General features: G+C 45.3%; 1 protein-coding gene and 1 long non-coding RNA gene across 3 annotated transcripts in view; one reads left to right on the top strand and one right to left on the bottom strand.

Moving 5' to 3' along the window:
- Positions 1–4649: 4649 nt before the first annotated feature.
- LOC309446439 lies at positions 4650–5922 on the bottom strand. Its single transcript, XR_014185457.1, has 2 exons — positions 5843–5922; positions 4650–5399 (listed from the first exon to the last, which is right to left on the bottom strand). It is a non-coding gene; the product is annotated as an uncharacterized lncRNA (long non-coding RNA).
- A 118-nt stretch (positions 5923–6040) lies between these two features.
- MORC2 (MORC family CW-type zinc finger 2) overlaps positions 6041–19970 on the top strand; it is a 56536-nt gene continuing 42606 nt past the window's right edge. For both annotated transcript variants that reach the window (XM_082065988.1, XM_082065991.1), the window contains exons 1-4: positions 6041–6225; positions 11404–11457; positions 12930–12964; positions 13866–13934. In XM_082065988.1, coding sequence (XP_081922114.1) covers positions 6158–6225; positions 11404–11457; positions 12930–12964; positions 13866–13934 — 226 coding nt within the window. In that variant the 5' untranslated portion in view covers positions 6041–6157. The remainder of the gene's footprint in view (positions 6226–11403; positions 11458–12929; positions 12965–13865; positions 13935–19970) is intronic.

Raw genomic sequence — 19970 nt, 5'->3', positions numbered from 1 at the left:
CCCCTTCATTTAACTTCAGGCCAGGGCCGGCCATCTGACTCCAACTTCGCACTACTGTCATTAATGCTGCAGTTTTCCTATGTTTCAACTGCCACCACAGCTGCTGCAGCATCCAAGCTGACTTCCAGGGCAGGCTGGAGAGAGTGTCTTTTCACTGGCTTTCACACACCCACTGTCCCACATGCCTGTAGGAAACGTGCCACTACCACACTCTTGGGAGCTTACAGATACATTGCTCCTCCTTATCACATCAGGTTAGGTGCGGAGGGGAGAGAGAAACAGCTTAGGAGAGGCACACAGGCCAAGCCACCTTTACAGAGCAAACGTCTTCGTCTTTTTAAAATATTTTGGCTTATGTGAGAGAAGAACATGTACTATCCAGATCATTAACACAGGTTAAAGCCTGACCCCATAAAGAAGGGGAGCTCAGGATGTATTGAACAAGCGTGGTGACATCTCCACGCATCCTCCAAACTAGACACTGATGGGATTACAGAATTGCTGAGGACTGGTCAAACCATCACATGAGATGATCCAACTGTGCTGATAAAACCTTTCCTGAGTCGCTTTCTCTTAATGAAAATAACCATGTTTGGATGAAAGAACACAGCAACAACGGATAAGTTCACAGTGAAGTTTCTGAAAAAAATGTCATCGTCCCACAGCTTAGTTTTTTTGTTTGCCTCCTGAAGCCTCCAGGCTTCCTGACAGCCCCTGCACAGGCTCAGGACAGTCTCTGGAGCTGTGTACTGACACAGAGCTGACTGACAGCTTTTCACTATGGTCTGCTGCAACAGTACATTTGTTTCTCACACCACCTCTTGACTTCATGTTTGCAATTCTCAGACTAACCAACTTCCGGCAAACTGTCACAGGCCAGAAAAGATGCTCCATGTCTGTAAAGCTCCCCTCATTCTCTCCCACCAAGGCAGCGAAGCCTGTCTTTGATGTCACCTTCACACAAGCAGAAGGGCAGTCCAGGGTTCTGGTGTACCTTGTGCCTGTCTACATCTAAACTTAGGGGAGATGAATGCCTTTGGAGAAGATGTTTAACACATGGTAGCATTCACAGCACACAAAGAGCAGTTATTTATTATTGGTCATCACTGAGAGATGTTTTGATGGGAAGAACCTGTAGAGCCTTGCTCCCTCTCTAGCACTCTTCAAGTGTGTTCTGTACCAGATGTGGTCCTACGGCTGTTCATCTCTTCATTCATACCATAGCTCAAACTACTCGGTTGCTGCTTCTAAGAGGCACCCACACATGACATTTCCCTAAACTTTTCACTAGAAGATCATGTTTTTGTTTGCTTGCAAATTTGCCAACTGAAATTACTTGAGCTGCCCATGCTAGGCACATTCACCAGGCTGGCTTAAAAAGACTCTCTGAACTGAACAAGACCCCACAGGTAACATAGTTCACACATTTAAAATACTAAGACAGAGAAAACTATTTGCTCATGGAAAAAAAAAAAAAAAAAAAATCTCCTAGTTAGTCACCTTGTCAAGAAGTCTGCACACCTTCTCGTGTTGGCAGAGGTGACCAAAACCGTCATGCAATCACAGCTTTAAAAGAAGGAAGCCTTGAGGCTTGGGTCCTTTTCAGCATCCCTGTGGAAAACCATCCAGCCTAGACCAAACTGTAAATATCTGATAAATGTCATTTCATGCCATTTGTAACTTTTCCAAGTTTGTCAGCTAAATTCTTTTAAGATGACACCATCGCTCCTCTTCTACTGGCTTCTTGTGGGCTCTTCTGCACGTCATTCTCATAACGACACAGAGTATTCTCTGTCTTAGGCCCAAGGTGGTGAAGTAATGCCACACTGACATTTACATTTTTTTCATGTCTGTCAATTCCATGCTTTGCTTAAGTCATGAGCCAAAGCTGGACTCAGGACAGGGGGAGCCTGACTGGTAGTGGAGGATCCAAACCATCCACCACTCTGCTGACAAATTCCTGATTCTCACGTCAAGATGTCTCCCTGCTCTCATCTCTTCTTACCCTTTCCACTCTCCTGCAAACTCATTTACTAAGTAATTTCTGACAGCCAGTGTCTCATTGTGAATGGTACTAGCCAAAATAATGAATTTAAATCCATGGTGTGACATTCCCTGCAGACAAAGAAGCAAGAGGCTGACACTTGGCCCTACAGAAAAGGTCTCTGAACCTTCATGCCAATGCCTGCCATACACATTTAGGTACTTGTATCTGAACATCTTGGTCTGACTGTCTTTTTAGGATTGCCTCACTGACTGCTCATTAAACGACTGTTCCAGAGAAAGGCAGGATTTAGGTCTCCCAACAGAGGAGAAAAAAATACGTTCGTGAAGAGAGATCCCACTTCATGACTTCTTTGAGTTTAGTCAGCAAATTGCTCTGCTACTTGACATGGATGATGGAGACGCTGGACAGACGTGACTATGAACACAAGCTCAGGTCACACAAGACAGAACTCCTTACTAGGAAAAACTAGGCAGAAAACACTACATTCTTCTAAATTCTTGACTTCATGGCTTGTATTCTTGTACTGTATTGAGTCAACCCTGAGATTCAACTCATGCCCAAGAAAAGGCATAATGTTTTGATGAATAATGCAGCTCTTCTGTGCGTTAGAAAGGCACGCTCCATTCAAAGAAAAACTGTTTTGAGAGAGATCCCACTTAAGTTACTGGGACCTGTAACTGCACCCAAACTTCTTAAAAGAAGTATCTCAAAACTGAATGTTCATTAGAAAAAGAGCACAGACCTAGAACTTCAGCAACTTCTGTCACAACATACACAGAGGACCTCGTACCCAGAGGCAGTGTTGGATGTTATGTTTTCTTTTCCAGAATAAGGAAGGATAAAGAAAGGACTGCTAAGTCCCCAAGGATTACTGGTGACATTCACAGATTTATTTTCCACCTCCCATCATGATTATTTCGCTCTGACAGTAAAAACATTTTATACAACGCAAAGGTTTACATTTCTTCATGTGCATAAACACAGAATAAAACCACTAGCAGTTAACTCAGGAAACATCACAGGAGTGTGGAAAAGACACTTCCTACAGTCGTGGCACTTGCTCTAGTGCAGAACATAGTACTTACCACCATGGTGACTCACCCATTAAGTAGTGGCTTTGAAATCTAGTTTCTTAAAAATTAAGGGAAACAAAGAATAGCTGTTGATTCAAGGCCCACACAGGTGTTAGGAGCAGTTATCTCTGATTTTCAGAACAGAAGACACATATACACTGTTCAACCACCTCAGGCTATGGCCAGTGGAAAGAGGCTTAGTTAAATGTGATGCCAGAATAAGGAGCCAGCAAATGCTGGAGTGCATGGGAACTCTCACTCCACAACCTAGAAACACAAAATTTGACCAGTGTGGAATCAAATGACTAGTTTCACAAGGGGATTTGGGGATCATTTCAGAATAAGAAACTCAGCCACAGGATAAAGAAGAGCAGTACAGTTTGCCTCAAGCTCCACACGTACATGCTGGATAAACCAGCAATACACAATTAATCAGGAAAGTTACATGCACCAGGACAAACTGCTGCTTTCTGCTGCAACAACAGCCCTTAAGGGTGAGCGGGTGGTGCCTACGACACTTCAGAAGCCAGACATGTTCTGCCTGTTCACATAAGAGGGCTGCAGAGCCCCTGGTGCTGAACAGCACCTCAGGAAATGGTGCAGATGGGAAAAAAGGGGGAGTTGCTTGTCATGATCAGTATAACAGGGAGATCTAGAACTGTTTAAACAAAGTTTGGAGAGAGAGTTTCCAAGCGTTTCCAAACACTTGCCCAAAAGAGCATAAATGTGAATGTGCAAGACTTCCATCCCAAAAGCACCAAGGAACTCAGCAGTTTGCAGCAGCAGTGTACAAGGAAAGAGAGCGTACAATCCCCCCATCCACCGGCAGCTTCCCACCGACGAATGGCTCTGCTGTGGCCAAGGTAGAGCTGTGGTGTGATCCAGACGCTGTTTTGAAAAAGGTCAATTCATTTCATTACTCCTTGGAGTAAGATCGGGCAGCTCAGGGGGCCAGTGAACAATGACATAATCCTTTCAAGACTTGGGCAAGAGACATCAAAGAGCAAGAGTCAGAAACATGTCTGAAACCTACTTCAGAATGGCCACGGAAAGTGTAAGAATTAAATTTTCATTTCACTTTTGTCAAAGAAAATGAAAAAGTTGTGGAATTCAACACCACCAAACGGTGGAATGGCAAAGAGTAATTTCTTGCCTGTGACCAGCCAAATAAAATAGAACTGCAATGTCTTCTCCCAAGGGCCAGGTGGAAAGGACTGGCATCCATCCAGTCAGTCCCAGGGGCAGCTCAGGTCTCACAGGAGCAACAGGAAGGTGTCCAACTGCTCTGCTCCGGAGCACTGTAGTACTCTGTTGATGCTGTCAACCTCTCCCGTGTCAGGAAAGGAACACTGGACATAAGATGATGAGACAAAGTTCCTGTTAGGAAAAGAGGGGATACCCGGAGTACCAAAGAGGGCAAGGCTGATGAGACACACAGGCTCACGTTCCTTAGGGAGATGTATAAGTGTAGTTACTTTGCCTTTACACTGATGGGACTTATATTGCTTTTGAACATCTGCTTCTGATATTGACTACAATATGATGAAATAAAAGCTGAGCACAATAGATGATGCTACAATCTTTAAAAGACTCAGCAGATACATTATCTTATGTCACAAACTTAATGACACCTAAACACAGTAGTTTTCCTAATTCCATCATGCAGCTTTGACGTTCTGCTGTGCACAGCTTTCCAGAGACGAGACCTAAAAGAATCACTGCACACACACACGCAGTGACTTTTTGGTAACCGCACAGGTACACACAGAGCAATCCCCATCAGCTGGAATGACGTGACTTGCTGGCTTGAAGGAATCTTTAGAGCTGAGCACGTTGAACTGAAGACGGGCAGAACCAAGTGCTGTGCTGGGAAGTGCTCACGTCAAAGCTGCAGACTGGTCAGCTCTGGCTTGTGAAGCACTGGGGACCCATTTAACACAAACACACAGACCAGAAGGTATCGCAAACAAAATGGGAGGCGAGCAACTCAAATATGAAGCTTGGATTTTAGCCATTCTCCAGTTGTGACTAACAGACTTTGCACTGCATAGCTCGGATACACATCACTTGCTGCACAGGCTGAATTCCTTCAGATTTTGCATCTTTAATTCAGATTCCTATAATCCAGGACACAAGAGACAGCCATTCTGTTTCAAAGTCCACTTCAGAAGGATAAGTCATTGTTTTTCCACTGGGCAACTTATGTGTTCAGCAAAGTATTTCTGGTCTTCAGGATTCCGGAGCTCAGGCTGTTGTTCAGAGCGGGACAAGGTGTGTGCAGCACACACGGACAGCCGGCTTTGCTCAGTCCCTCTGGACTTCAAGATGAATCGGAGCCACAGGATTGAAGCAAGAATATTTATGAATTGTTGTGCTAATATATTTTCATAAGTATGGGCACGTTCAGCCCCGCTGCTGCAGACAGCGGCGGCCGTGTGCCCGCAGGCCGGTGCCGCTGGCTGGCGGGCTGTCACGGCGGCGCCTCCGCGTCCCCCTGCGTCCCCCGCCGGCGCGGCGGCCCCGCGGCTCCTCCCGCTCCGTCCTGACGCCCGAGACGAACCGCGGGCGCCCCCGCCGGCCCCGCCCGCCGCAGCCGCCCCCCGCCCCCAGTGCCCCCGCCCCCCCCGCTTCCCCGGACGCTGCTCGCGCCCCCGCGGCGGCTCCCGTGGCGCTGGCGCGTGCGGCTCCCGGCGGAGGCCGCGGGGGGGGGCCGGGGGTCTCGCGGTGGCGCTGACGCGGGGCCCGCGCGCGCCGCACTCACCCGCTGCTGCCGCCGAGCGCGCCCGTCACGCGCCGCAGAGGCCGCAGCGGCGCGCGCCATGGCTGCCCCGTCACGTGCCGCAGCCCGCCCAATGGGCGGTGGGCGGTTTGGCCCCGCCCGGCCGGGCGGGGGCGACGGCGGCGACCGAGCGCAACTGCGATCGCGGGGAGACAAAGCGGGGCGGGGGGCGCCCGGCGGCGGCAGCGGGACCGGCGGGGGCGCCGTGCGCGGCGCCGGCCGCTGGGCGGGGGGGCTTCGAGGCGCGCGGGCCCGCCGGCGGACGCGGAGCGCGGCTCGGGCCCGGCCGCCGCCGCCATGGCCTTGGCCAATTACAGCAGCCTGAACCGGGCCCAGCTCACCTTCGAGTACCTGCACACCAACTCGTGAGTACCGGGCGGGCCGCGGCGGGGCGGCTCCTCGTGCCCGCGGCCACGCCGGCGTGGCGGGCAGCGCTGCCCCCGGCGGAGGCAGCCGGCGAGCCCCGGGCGCCTCGTGCGCCGCTCCGGCGGCCGGACCCGCCCGGGCGGGGCTGCGCTCACGGGATAACGGTGCGTGCGGAGCGGCGGCCGGGGGTCCCGGAGCGGGCAGCCGAGCGCTCCGGCCGCGGCGCTCTGCAGCAGCGCGGGTGCGCGTTGCCATCCGTCCGTGGCATCTGGTTTCATCTGTGCCTGAGTGTTTTATGCAGGAATATTTCAAGCAGGAATATGGCGTTCTTCTGATCAGCTTTTTGAAGCTGCTGTGCCTTTTGCCTGTTAATGGTGAATCCCCCAAAATAAAATATCCTGAGAAGAGACGAAGTTCTTTAAAATGGCTGACTTCTGAGTGCGTGTCTAGAAAACGGGAAGCGCCGCCAGGAAATGGTGCTCAGCATCGGAGACCTGCCTGCTGCACGTGAGCCTTGGAGTGCCAGTTCAGAAGAGCTTAAAGAAAGACTTGTTCTTGCTGAGCTGCCCTGGACGAACAATGTGAGCCACACTTGGCATTTCATCATGTTGATCAGCTGGTCACTGGTGTTAGATTGTCTTCTAACATTTTGTGGAAGAGTTCACTCTTACTGTTACCATCAATAGAAGAAGAAGAAATAAAGTGCAGGCTTACCTTTTCACTTTCTGTTTGCACTGTCTGAAGTTGAGCTTAGAGCAAAGGACCAGAGTGGTCTGCAGCAAAGACTTCCGAGGCATAGAAATATGGGCAACTTAATTTCAAAGTAGATCCAACTGCTTTTGTTGGTAACACAAGATACATCTGCAAGAGCAACTAGGAAGAATCTCACATATGCCAAGAGCATTATGATCCATTTCTTTTCAGGATCAGGAAAGTGATGGGTTTTGCGCAGGAGAAGAAACAACCTGGTATCACCTTTGGGTCCATGTCCTGTGGCTTCGCTCTGGGGATTGGCTGGAAGCAGTTGCATGTGGAGTGAAGAGTCTGGCACCTGAAGACCATGGACAAATACTGAGCCATCTTCCTGGTGCTGTCACTGTTTTGTGAAATTCTCATATCCAGCTGCAGAAAACAAACATCATGGATTAGAAGACCCCACGGCAGAGCTCTGTCAGCAGCTTCTGTTTGCCTGCACAACACCAGAACTCCAACAGTCTTCAGAAGAAGATAATGTCTGTGCTGCAGAAGAGGCTGATGTGTTGTTACTGCCCTGAAGTATCAAATGTTAAAGCTGCTTCATGTTGCCACTGTACTTTCTGTTCTGCTTATGCTGCTGGTTCACTTTTGTGTGCTATGTGTCTGCAATGCGTAACTGCATTACAAATTTGTTAGGAGGAGATGGAAGCTAATGCGTATGAATAAGCCCAAGCTTTTCATCCATCATGAGTGAAGAGCCTTTTGAGATTATGGGGATCAGTGCATAAGCCAAATGCTTTCCTAAGAATGGGAATGGAAACAATGGAAGTCATTTTTTAAAGGAAAAAACACAACAAAACCAAACAAAACTCATGACAAATAAAAAACCCTCCTGCTCCCCAAGAAAAAAATTGAGGGAAAAAACCCAAAACCAAAGCAAGACCAGCACAGGGCTTTTGATAATGGAGACTCTTGTCTTTTGGACTATTCTCTCTTGCTGAGGAAAACCACACCATCTCAGATAAATTTAATTTCATTGCTAAAAGATGTTCTCTTGGAGGTAGAAGTTCTTCAAACTGCAGTTAACAATCAGCCATCTAACTGTTGAGGCACAGAAGGAAACCATTGCTTTTTTTTTTTTCTCTAAGATGTTTTCTAGGAAAAGTTTTAGTATGTCTAACGCAGAGTATTCAGTCTGAAGTGCTTTACAGAAGCCAGATTTTCTGGTCCCTGAACTTGAGGACTTGCAGCAGATCTTTTCAATAGCTTCTTAATGCTTCCATGTCTGATGGCAAGTTTCACAGCATGTACCTGAATCACTTCAGTTGCCATACTTTTTAAATAAAAGTACTGCTGTGCTTTTCCAAGCTTTCCAAGTGCTTTTCCTGATGAATAGTTGACTGGGGACAGACATTTTAGTAGGGCCTGTAGCAATAGAACAAGGAGAGGGGCCAGAGGAGCCACAGGAATGATCTGAGGCTGGAACAGCTCTGCTGGGAGGACAGGCTGAGAGAGCTGGGCTGTTCAGCTGGAGAAGAGAAGGTCCGGGGAGACCTTAGTGTGGCTTTTCTGGACTTAAAAGTGGCTTGTAAGACAGGTGGGCACAGCCCATTACCGTAGGACAAGGGGTGATGGTTTTAAACTAAAGGAGGGAGATTCAGGCTGGACAAGAGGAAGGAATTGTTGGCCCTGAGGGTGGTGAGAGCCTGGCCCAGGTTGGCCAGAGAGCTGGTGGCTGAACCATCCCTGGAGACATCCCAGGCCAGGCTGGACGGGGCTCTGAGCACCCTGAGCTGGTGAAGATGTCCCTGTCATGGCAGGGGGGGCACTGGGGGAGCTGGGAAGGTCCCTTCAATACAAACCATCTGTGATTCTATGTGAAAGTTCCTCTAGATCCTAGAATGAAAATCACTGTGCATAAACTTGTGAAGATTACCTGTGTATTGTTTTTGTTACTTCCCAGAGCTACCTGCCCCTTCGCATTGGTTTTCTTTCAAAATTAAATTCTGCTACTTTAGGATACTTCCAAAGCTGTTCATTGAGGTGATCACAAAACCACTCCTGAGCCCACGCAACTTGTTTTTGCATATTTTGAGCAAAATTGAAGGAGTTTGTTAAAACGTGAACAGCTAAAATTGTCTTCTAATGGAAGGATTTAGCTTGGGATTGAACTTGAGCTTTTTCTGTAACTAGAATTGTCTTGTTAAAAACAGCTGGAGTGGAAGAAGTTCACTCAAGTAGCAAGACTTCAAAATGACTTGAAGAATACTAGTAATAACAGACCAACGACATCTCTTCACTCCCCAAGCTCCCTTTTCTTCTTGTGCATGTTTTCTGTTCTGGCATGAAATGGAGTACTGAGTGCTCTCAGTACTCTCAGTACTGAGCGGATAGCTCTTATTCCTGACACAGATGCCAAACTTAAACACTTTCCCAGATGTGGCCTCCTTCAGAACAAAAATAAAGTCTTATGTCTTTCGTTAGCAATTATGTACTTGTCTGACTATGCAGGATCAGGAGTCCAGCTGGGTTCAGACAGGGGTGATCTCTAAGAACTGCTCACAAAATAAGCTTTTCTTCCCTTGAGATGTTACTCCAAATGGTTGTTTGCAGAGGTGTTTGAAATCAGTCATGTTCTACAGAGTCATCTGACTTGACCTTTTGTAACCCACATTTTGGTAAATTGGCAGTAATGGCCTTCTGTGTTCCGTTCCTCATCAAGCCTGCACTCCTGCGTGGAGCTGTCTGGGATGAGCGTTGGAGGTTGTGGGGAGGTCCAAGCCAGCTTGTTTCTGCCAGTATAAGTTGTCACTGAGCCTTCAGGTTCTGGTAACACTTCCAGTAATAGTTGCGCTTCAGGTGCTCTGACTGATGTAGGTTACTGAACCCCTGACAATGCCCGTTATGTGCAAGCTCTGACTCCATTTCACCAACAGCTTGCTGCATGTTTTTTAAATGCGTGTTGCACATAAAACAATACCAAGATTTTTCTGGGACGTGGTGGGAAATTGTCACCGGTTGATAATGGTGGATATTAAGTATTTCAGGCACTTTTGACTGCAAGGCAAGACCATGGTGTTTGTTAATGCTGAGTTGATTCAATCAGGCCAAAGCACTTCATGTGACTTTAATGACATAATGACAAGATAATTCTAAGTGTTGAGCTTAATATGCTGCATGTGAGATATTTATAGTGTATATGAATTTTTGTTAGTGATAAATAGCTGGAGTGGATTTCACTTTCTTGTAGCAAGGTTTCACTTTGGTTGTGTCAGCACAAGAGATTCCAGTTCTGATAGAGGTTCTAGTTGAGTATGGTGTCAGGCTGTGTGGAAATTGTGTTTTCTCTTGTCTCTCCTATCATCTACAGCTACATTTTCAGCTATTTTGTGCCAACTTCTTTCTTTGGAAGTCCCTGTATATATTGATTTCCATCTTTTCATTAGTTTGAAGCATTCTTTAAATTGTAGAATAAAATCTGCTAATGAAGCATAGCTGCTAGTGCTAAGGCATGCATTTGCTTATGGGTTTTTCCTGATATGGGTAACTTCCTAAATAAACTTCTGGGATGTTGATTTGTGGAGCTGAATCTGTGCACAGGAAATCCTGCTCAAAGGGAAGAATACTGAGTTTGAGCTTCTGTGGACGCTTTCTGATTGGGAAGATTGTCTTCAAAAGACCATTCCCTTCTGTCTCTTGCCTCTGCATGGGCAAGTGGGAGCTTGCAGAGATGGGGATCTCCATTCTTGTGGTTCTAGTGGTAACTCTGAAAGCTGATTTTTCCTCTGATTTGAGCTGCTTTGGTGGGTTAGATGTCATGACATTGAAGATGGATATGAAAGTTCATTTTGTGAATATTAGTGTCATGGACAGCTGTGGAAAATACCAGTGTATCTGTTCTTCAAAAGCTGAAAAGATGAATTAGTATCACCTTCTGTTTGCTTACCTGTTGGTGTGGTACAGGGCTGGCAGAAGACCGTCTTTCCCTGCATTAGGAAGAGTTGCAGCTGTTGCCCCAGAATCTGGAAGCTTCTTCCTGTCAGACATAACAAAGTGAATATGTGCATGGAGGAGATGGATCTTAATGCATAATCCTCATCTGCCCATGGTTTACATACAGGCAGTGTTTAGCTGCCATGAAAAGACCTGGCATTGTGGTGAAAAAATAAGGATTCCTATTAATTGTTGACTCGTTTATAGCCTGGTTCATTAGGTCGATAGTTTTCTCTGTTGTGTCCATGCAATGTATTTTAGACCATAGTGACCAGCCGTCTGTTGGATCAGCCTCTCCCTGCGGCAGCCTGGCTGTCTGCCTCTGTAAAACAGGAAAATGCACGTTTCTAATTTGCTGCCAGCGGCAGATGATGGTATTGTAGATATACAACTGGATTTGTTTGAAATGTGGTTGAGATTCTCGTTTATTTAAAGATCTATCTTTTTAAGTGTCAGTGTAACCCTGTTGGTTCTGTGTTTTGTTGCAGAACTACCCATGAGTTCTTGTTTGGTGCCCTTGCTGAACTTGTAGATAATGCCAGGTATGTACCTGAGACTGCTGGATGCCCAAGGTAAATTCAGTTAAGATTTACTTAGCCTGTATATTCAGCTTGAGCAATTTTCACTTCTAGTAGACTTTCCAAAAAATACAAAATAGAAGACTTCACTGTAGTTTAGTATTAGTATTTCCCTTGCTCCTCTTATACCAACACATCTAACTTCTTAAAAAAAGAAAAAAAAGTTATTCCTGAAAAGGTAAGTTTGAATGAATCATAGAACAACTCAGATTGGAGAGGAAATAGTTAGAACACACAAGGTAGATTTAACGTTGAGAGAAATGGGTAAAATAATAATTATTACAGCTGGAACTCTTAAGATACTTAGATAATCCTTGACTCTTAGTATCAAGCATGGTGATAGGATGAAAATAGAAGCTGGATGTTGAAAAATAGAGCAAGAACAGTTAGAGGAATTGTGACACTTGAGACTTGGTATTTGGAAATTGCAGGTTTTAGGCCACGTTCCTCATGTTTGCACTTGGGAATCTGGGCTATAGCTGCATCTCAAGCCTTGCATTCATGCCTCTTGAGCTTCACAAACCATTCTGATGTGGAAATATTTTGAGATAGTTTTCTATCCAGCGTGAATTATCACAGTATGCAGATTGTAATTTAAGGAGCTGAAACCGGTAGATTTCTGTGTAGGAGAAATTCTCTGTAGGGAATCAGCTGTGTGTGTGCACACTGCCCCCCTTTTCACTTTTGCTACAACATAGTTCAATGTAGCATCTTTGAGATAATCTCTTGGTTCCTCCTCTGGCAAAAAGAGAGGTTGGCTGCCTGGGCAGGAGGCAGCTGTACCTGGCTGGAGTTGCAAAGACAAGACAAAGTGACTTCAGTGTTTAGGAAGTGGAATTTTATTACAGCATTACAACCGCATTCTTCTGATCAGCCAATCAAGGGTATGTGATGGGTCTACATGAAAAAAAATGGTTTTAAGAAGAGGGCGGTAGTGCTGCTTTTCCAAATACAGAGGAGGATGCACAGTAGATGAAAGGCCTTACTTAAATGATCCTTTAATGACACAGTTTCCTATGACAACCATGAATGTTTTTGGATGGAGTTTTATATGGAGTTACTAAACTTTTCATAGGTAGCTTGACAGAAAAAAAGTAGCTGTTGTTTGTTTCATATAGGAGGGAGCTCGGAAGCGTGTGCTTATTTGATTCCCGCTCCTCCTCTCCTTAGCATGACTTTTGTTAGCCATCCAGTGGTGTTCACTGTAACTAGTTTTAGTTGTGTGGCAGCAGTGTCTTGTGCTGGAGTTTGGGTTCAAGTAGGCAAAAAGTGTAATAGAACAATGTGTCTTTTAACTTGTTGGTGCTGACTGTGGGGCCTTTGTGGACTTCGATCCGAGCAGCTGGTTCATTTTGGAACTTATTACATGTGCCTGGATTTTTAGCTTAATTTCTGTTTGACATTTGAATACTGATTGTGGTTTTATTGCTTTGTAGAGATGCAGATGCCACAAGAATAGACATTTATACTGGTAAGTCACTCCTGCTGCTTCCTTGCATGTCAGCAGTTAAGTCAGTAGTTAACTTGGATTTAGGCTGCAAACGTGTGTTGTGCCTGATAGAATAAGAGTGAGGGTGTTTATGCCCATTATTGTGTCCGGTTTTGCGCCCCTCACCACAAGAAAAAGCCAGGGAGGTGCTGGAGCGTGTCCAAAGAAGAAGAACAAAACTGGTGGAGGGTTTAGAGAGCAAGTCTTACGAGAGCAGCTGAGGTTGTAGTGAGATGGGTGTCAGTCTCTTCTCCCAAGTAACAAGTGATAGGATGAGAAGAAATGGCCCCAGGTGGTGCCAGGGGAGGTTTTAATTGTATATTAGGAAAAATTTCTTCACCAAAAGGGCTGTCAAGTGTTGGAACAGGCTGCCCAGGGAAGTGGTTGAGTAGCCGTCCTGGAGGTGTTTAAGAAGACATGTAGATGTGATGCTTCGGGACATGGCCGAGTGGTGGACTCGGCAGTGTTAGGTTAATGGTTGGACTCGGTGATCTTCAGGATCTTTTCCAACTTAAATAATTCTACGATTCTACTCTTTGTCCTATACCTCAGTGTCTGTTATATTTCTAAAAGTAGTCCCTTTACAAAAATCTCAGGCAAGCTCTTAGATCAGCCTTCAGCTGAGGTTGGGTATAGTGAGTAGCTGTTTATACCGGATGCTTAAGAAACCTGTTTTTACAATATACTCTTGTAGAATATATTTAAATAGAGTTTAAAGTGCAGGAGAAGTTCTTAGTAATTCTGTAACAAAAAAAATACAGCTTTGCCGTATTGGGGTTGTGAAGTCCTGTTTATTGGGGTATTTCTGTTGTGAGCGCTCCTTCCATTTTATGGAACTTTTAACTTTTGCTTGTGGGAGTACTGAATAACTCTTCTCTTGTAGAGCCACGGGAAGACCTACGAGGTGGATTCATGCTGTGTTTTTTGGATGATGGAACAGGAATGGATTCAAGTAAGTGACAGGAAGTTACACTTGCATTTTCAAGCTGAAGTTTCGTGTTATGGCTTAAGCTGAATGAACAGTTTGGTTCTGTTGAAAAGGGCATGTTCCCTGCCTGGATATGTGTTCCCGCCTCTGCATGGGCTCTTTTGCATTGTGTCATATATCAAACCGTTCAACTTTTCAGTTGCAAAAAACTAATCTGACCAAAAGAAAATTGGTCTGCTGCATTACAGAGTTGAGTCAGCATGGCCTGTGTTTTTCCAGCACATCAAAGCTGGCCTTGGGGCTGGAGGGAGAACAACGCAGCCAGAAGGGTTATGAGCACAAGCTTTGATGGGCATAACTCTTCTCCTCGGTAGAGGCTGCCAAACTGTTGGTGTATCTCAGCTCTAACAAGAAAGTGTGCCATGGCAGAAATGGAAAGCTTAGCTTTGAAAGTATTTTGCCTCTGTTTCATCATTGGCATTGTGACTGAGATTAGGAAAGGCGATAGGAAATCTTACGAGTATGAGAAGAATGTAACAAAGGCCCTTCTGCCTTGTCATACGAGTTGATGTAAATCTGTGTTGAGTCTAGCAGGAGAAAAGCCTTCTTGCTTTGCTTTAACATCAGAGAACACCACTGTCAACCCACACCACCTTCTTTGTGTCTTGAAGATGGTGAAATCCTCCTGTGAGGAGCTTTGCACTGAGCAGAAAGTTGGGCTAAATTGGAAGGTTTTGGAGAAGGTGGGGGAATTTGGTAAATGAGCATTGACAAACATTTTTGTTCTGATCCCTCAGTACTTTAAGATCCTCTTGTGATATGTAGCATTTAGTTTTGTTTATGAATGCTTATAAAATACATTGATGTCTTTGATACTCAGATTTGTGACCTGCATGAAGGAATTAGTTTGAACTCTAGGTACCTTCTGTGTATTATGTGTAATACAGTTAAGGATGCTAAAAAGGTCTTCTGAGAGTACTTTTTCTCTTGCAAATGGAATTGAAGGAAGCAATTAAGCCCCATCCATAAAACAAGTTCAGAGGCTTTAACTATAGCCTTCTCACAAGCTTTTGGACCAGGGAGAAATACAACCTTTTCTGCTTTTCTTGAAAACTACATGTTTGTCTCTACATAGAGAGTAGAAGGTGAGGAATGTCTGCAGAGTCTAATAGCAGCTTTTACACTGTTGCTGCTCCCGTATTTCTGATTTTGTGACAAAGTGGGATTTAAGTATTAGCTAAGTATTAAGTTGTTTTCTTTGACCAATCTTTTTGCTAAATCTTAAAGGATTTTATCTTGACCTTGGTAGTGTGAGATACTCTGTAGAGGAGTTTGGCAGATACTGGGAATTGTAGTGGTATTTCTCATACATCATATGCAGCAAATACCATATAATTGATGTCCTTTGACTGTCTTCATGCTTGCATCCAAGTGCGGTTCCTTTTGTGTCTGAAAAAAAAGCTTTTATTTGATTGTAAATAGGCCGTGAAGATATCTTTGCCTCTTTCCAGGGCATTGCATTTCAGAATGTAAAATTGATATGTAACTTTGTTTAGTGTTTTCAAAAAAGCCCTTCTTAATTTTCAGTGATCTGAGATGTACTGTTTTGATGCAGAGTCTAGCTCTAGTGATGACATCTTCATGGCTTCAATGCTGGGTGGTCATAGTAAACTTGATATGCATTTGAAAGTCACTTGACCGAGGGCAGCCAGGTAGAAACTGAATTTGCTGCTCTGCGTGCCTGTCAACATGGACAAAAGTGTCTGGGGAGAGTCTGTTATTCTAACTCCCTATGTGGGCCTCTCTCTGTTTCTGTCCCTGGGTATAGGGCTCAGAGTTTTAATTTCTCATAATGCAGGATCTAGCAGTTTTAAAGACATCTTGAAGACCTCTGAAAGCTGATTTTAGGAGATGTCAGCAGAAGACCTTTTACTGGACTTTTCTCCGTTTTTGTTTTGAAAGTAGCGTCAACATCTATACAGAGCTTCCTTCAACAGGAATCATAGGGTTTGGGAGTGGGTTTTTTTCCGCATTATAATTTTAATTAAGGTTTGTTAAGAATAATAGTTAAAAAGAATAGCTACATGACTTGCCACACTAGCATGTGGGCTTCCTGAGTACATTGAAAGGAGCTTAGAAGGCTGGATGAACCATTGTCTGGAAGGATGAGTGTCGAGGGTTAAGATTGCGGGGTGACAATAAAACCCTGGCAGATGTATTGTTAACCCCCTCTCCCCCCCACTTCCCCCTTTTTGCCCCTCCCTCTCCCCCCTTCCCACTCAGGACAGGCGATCGGGAGGGAAAGAAGGACAGAGAGAAGAGAGTTGGAAAAATTAAAGATGTTTTACTAATGCTACTAATAAGAATAGAGAAAATAATACAAAATATACAAAACCAATCTTGAAAGTCTCAGCAACTGCAGAGCTGGCCACCAAAGTCCAGGATTAGACTCTGCAACCAAGCGGAGCTGGATTCAGTCTCTCACTAGGCCTCAGTTCTCAGGGACGACCAGCCAGATCCTCTCCTAAGGTCGGCCATAAGCAGAAGGGAAAAAGGGGACGAGATCCTCGTGATCTCCCACTTTTATATGAAGTATTCACGTGAATGGAATGTTATACACAGTTGGTCAGTTTCTTGGTCACTTGTTTCTCGTCGCCCCTCTCGCGAGATGTCCATCCATGCTTATCAATATGTTTGCATTCCATTGCTAAGTTTACCAAAACATGGGTCTGGTTCTCCAGGAAAATGCAGTTAATATGAAGGCTTTAGCTGACAGGCAAAATTCACTGAAAGAGAAACTTGTTTTTAGCAAAACCAGGACATTCCACCCCTTATAATATGCCATTCACTGAATACTTAAACCTTATCAATACAATCTATCAACACAATCCAATTAATCATTACTACTATATATATATATACACATATGTACATATATACACAGGAGTACTTAATTAGTGGACCATCCTTTAAGAAGTTCATTAAGTTCATTTTGTCACAACAGTCTCCCAGGGCAGGAAAAATGGTACAAGTGCATCTCATGACCACTGTTTGTGGGTTAAAGACATCAACTTCGAGGAATTTGTCAGGCGCCACTCGAAGAAGCTAGCTCTGGTTTCATCATCACTGTCTTGATCTGGAAGACACTTATTAAATACTGTTAGTATGGCAATTCACATCATGCAGTTCAGTACTGAATATTTTCACCTAAACTCAAATCCCCTTGAGGCACACACCGAACTTCTCCATCCTTAAGCATCACCCACCAGGTGCTGCCAGGTCCCTGGGCAAAAACAATCCCACGAATGGGCTTGCCTTTGCCTGAGGCAGGAGTAACCCAGACTGCCTTTCCTAACATACTTTTCATGTGTACTACAGGGACTTTATCTCCTTCTACAGTCCGAAGAATTTCTGATTGGGCAGGCCCGGCTCGATTGGTTGATCCCCTGGTGTTGACCAACCAAGTGGCTTTTGCTAAATGTGAATCCCAGTTTTTAAAGGTTCCACCACCAAGTGCCTTTAGTGTAGTTTTTAGCAAACCATTGTACCTTTCAATTTTCCCAGAGGCTGGTGCATGATATGGAATATGATATACCCACTCAATGCCATGTTCTTTGGCCCAATTGTCTATAAGACTGTTTTTGAAATGAGTACCATTGTCTGATTCAATTCTTTCTGGCGTACCGTGTCGCCAAAGGACTTGCTTTTCAAGGCCCAAGATAGTATTTCGGGCTGTAGCATGAGGTACGGCATATGTTTCCAACCATCCAGTGGTTGCTTCCACCATTGTAAGTACATAACGCTTACCTTGACGTGTTTGTGGAAGTGTAATATAATCAATCTGCCAAGCTTCTCCATACTTATACTTTAACCATCGCCCCCCATACCATACAGGCTTTAACCGTTTCGCTTGTTTGATTTCGGCGCAAGTCTCGCATTCATGAATAACCTGTGAAATAGTGTCCATAGTTAAATCCACCCCTCGATCGCGAGCCCATTTATATGTTGCATCTCTACCTTGATGCCCTGAAGCATCATGGGCCCACCGAGCTAGGAAAAGTTCACCTTTATGTTGCCAGTCCAAGTCCACCTCAGCTACTTTAATCTTAGCAGCTTGATCTGCTTGTTGGTTGTTTAGATGTTCCTCGGTGGCTCGACTTTTAGGCACATGAGCATCTACATGACGAACTTTCACAGGCAGGCTCTCTAGCCGAGCAGCAATGTCTTGCCACAGTGTGGCAGCCCAAATGGGTTTACCTCTACGCTGCCAGTTGCTTTTCTTCCATTGCTGTAGCCACCCCCACAAGGCATTTGCTACCATCCATGAGTCAGTATAGAGATAAAGTATTGGCCACTTCTCTCGTTCAGCAATGTCCAAAGCCAGCTGGATGGCTTTCACTTCTGCAAACTGACTCGATTCACCTTGTCCTTCAGTGGCTTCTGTAACTTGTCGTGTGGGACTCCACACAGCAGCTTTCCACCTTCGATGTTTTCCTACAAGACGACAGGATCCATCTGTGAACAGTGACTACTGCTTATCAGTCTCTGAAAGAGTATTATACGGTGGTGCTTCTTCAGCACGTTTTACTTCCTCCTCATCTGGAGACATGCCAAAGTCTTTGTTTTCTGGCCAGTCTGTAATCACTTCTAAGATGCCTGGGCGATTGGGACTTCCAATTCGAGCTCGTTGCGTGATCAATGCAATCCATTTACTCCACGTAACTTCGGTTGCATGATGTGGAGAGGGAACCGTCCCTTTGAACATCCAGCTCAGCACCGGCAGTCGAGGTGCTAGGAGGAGCTGTGCTTCAGTACCGATCACTTCTGAAGCAGCTCGAACTCCTTCATATGCTGCTAGTATCTCTTTTTCAGTTGGAGTATAGTTGGCCTCAGATCCTTTGTATCCTCGACTCCAAAAACCTAACGGTCGACCTCGGGTTTCTCCTGGTGCTTTCTGCCAGAGGCTCCAGGTAAGTCCATTATCTCCGGCTGCGGTGTAAAGCACGTTTTTAACATCTAGTCCAGTCCGAACTGGTCCAAGGGCCACCGCATGAGTTATCTCACGCTTAATTTGTTCAAAGGCTTGTCGTTGTTCAGGGCCCCACTCAAATTGGTTCTTTTTACGAGTCACTCGATAGAGAGGGCTCACAATGTGGCTGTAGTCAGGGATATGCATTCTCCAAAAACCTACAACGCCCAAGAAAGTCTGTGTCTCCTTTTTATTAGTAGGTGGAGACATTGCAGCAATTTTGTTGGTCACATCCATTGGGATCTGACGACGGCCATCTTGCCATTTTATTCCTAAAAACTGGATCTCTCGTGCAGGTCCCTTGACCTTGCTTCGTTTTATGGCAAAACCAGCATCCAAAAGAATCTGAATTATTCTCTCACCTTTCTCGAAGACTTCTTTCGCTGTGTCGCCCCATACGATGATGTCATCAATATATTGCAAGTGTTCTGGAGCTTTACCTTGCTCCAGCGTGGTCTGGATCAGTCCATGGCAGATGGTAGGACTGTGTTTCCACCCCTGGGGCAAGCGATTCCACGTGTACTGGATACCTCTCCAGGTGAAAGCAAACTGCGGCCTGCACTCTGCTGCTACAGGAATAGAGAAAAATGCATTAGCAATGTCAATTGTAGCATACCACTTAGCTGCCTTTGACTCCAGTTCAAATTGCAGTTCTAGCATGTCAGGCACAGCAGCACTCAGTGGTGGTGTAACTTCATTCAGGCCACGATAGTCTACAGTTAGTCTCCACTCGTCACTAGACTTACGCACTGGCCAGATTGGGCTGTTAAAAGGTGAGCGAGTCTTACTGATCACACCCTGGCTTTCCAATTGACGGATCAACTTCTGGATAGGAATCAAAGAGTCTCGATTGGTGCGATATTGCCGGCGATGCACCGTCGTGGTAGCAATTGGCACCTGCTGATCGTCAACCATCAGCAGTCCTACAACAGAAGGATCATCTGAAAGACCAGGCAAATCAGACAGCTGTTCAATTTTCTCAGCATCCACAGCTGCTATACCAAATGCCCACCTATACCCTTTTGGGTCCT

Source organism: Streptopelia decaocto, assembly GCF_964273445.1.
Source record: "Streptopelia decaocto genome assembly, chromosome: 15".
Lineage (NCBI taxonomy): Eukaryota > Metazoa > Chordata > Aves > Columbiformes > Columbidae > Streptopelia > Streptopelia decaocto.
The sequence above is the reverse complement of the archived record's forward strand: the minus strand, read 5'-3'. Positions and strand labels throughout refer to the sequence as shown.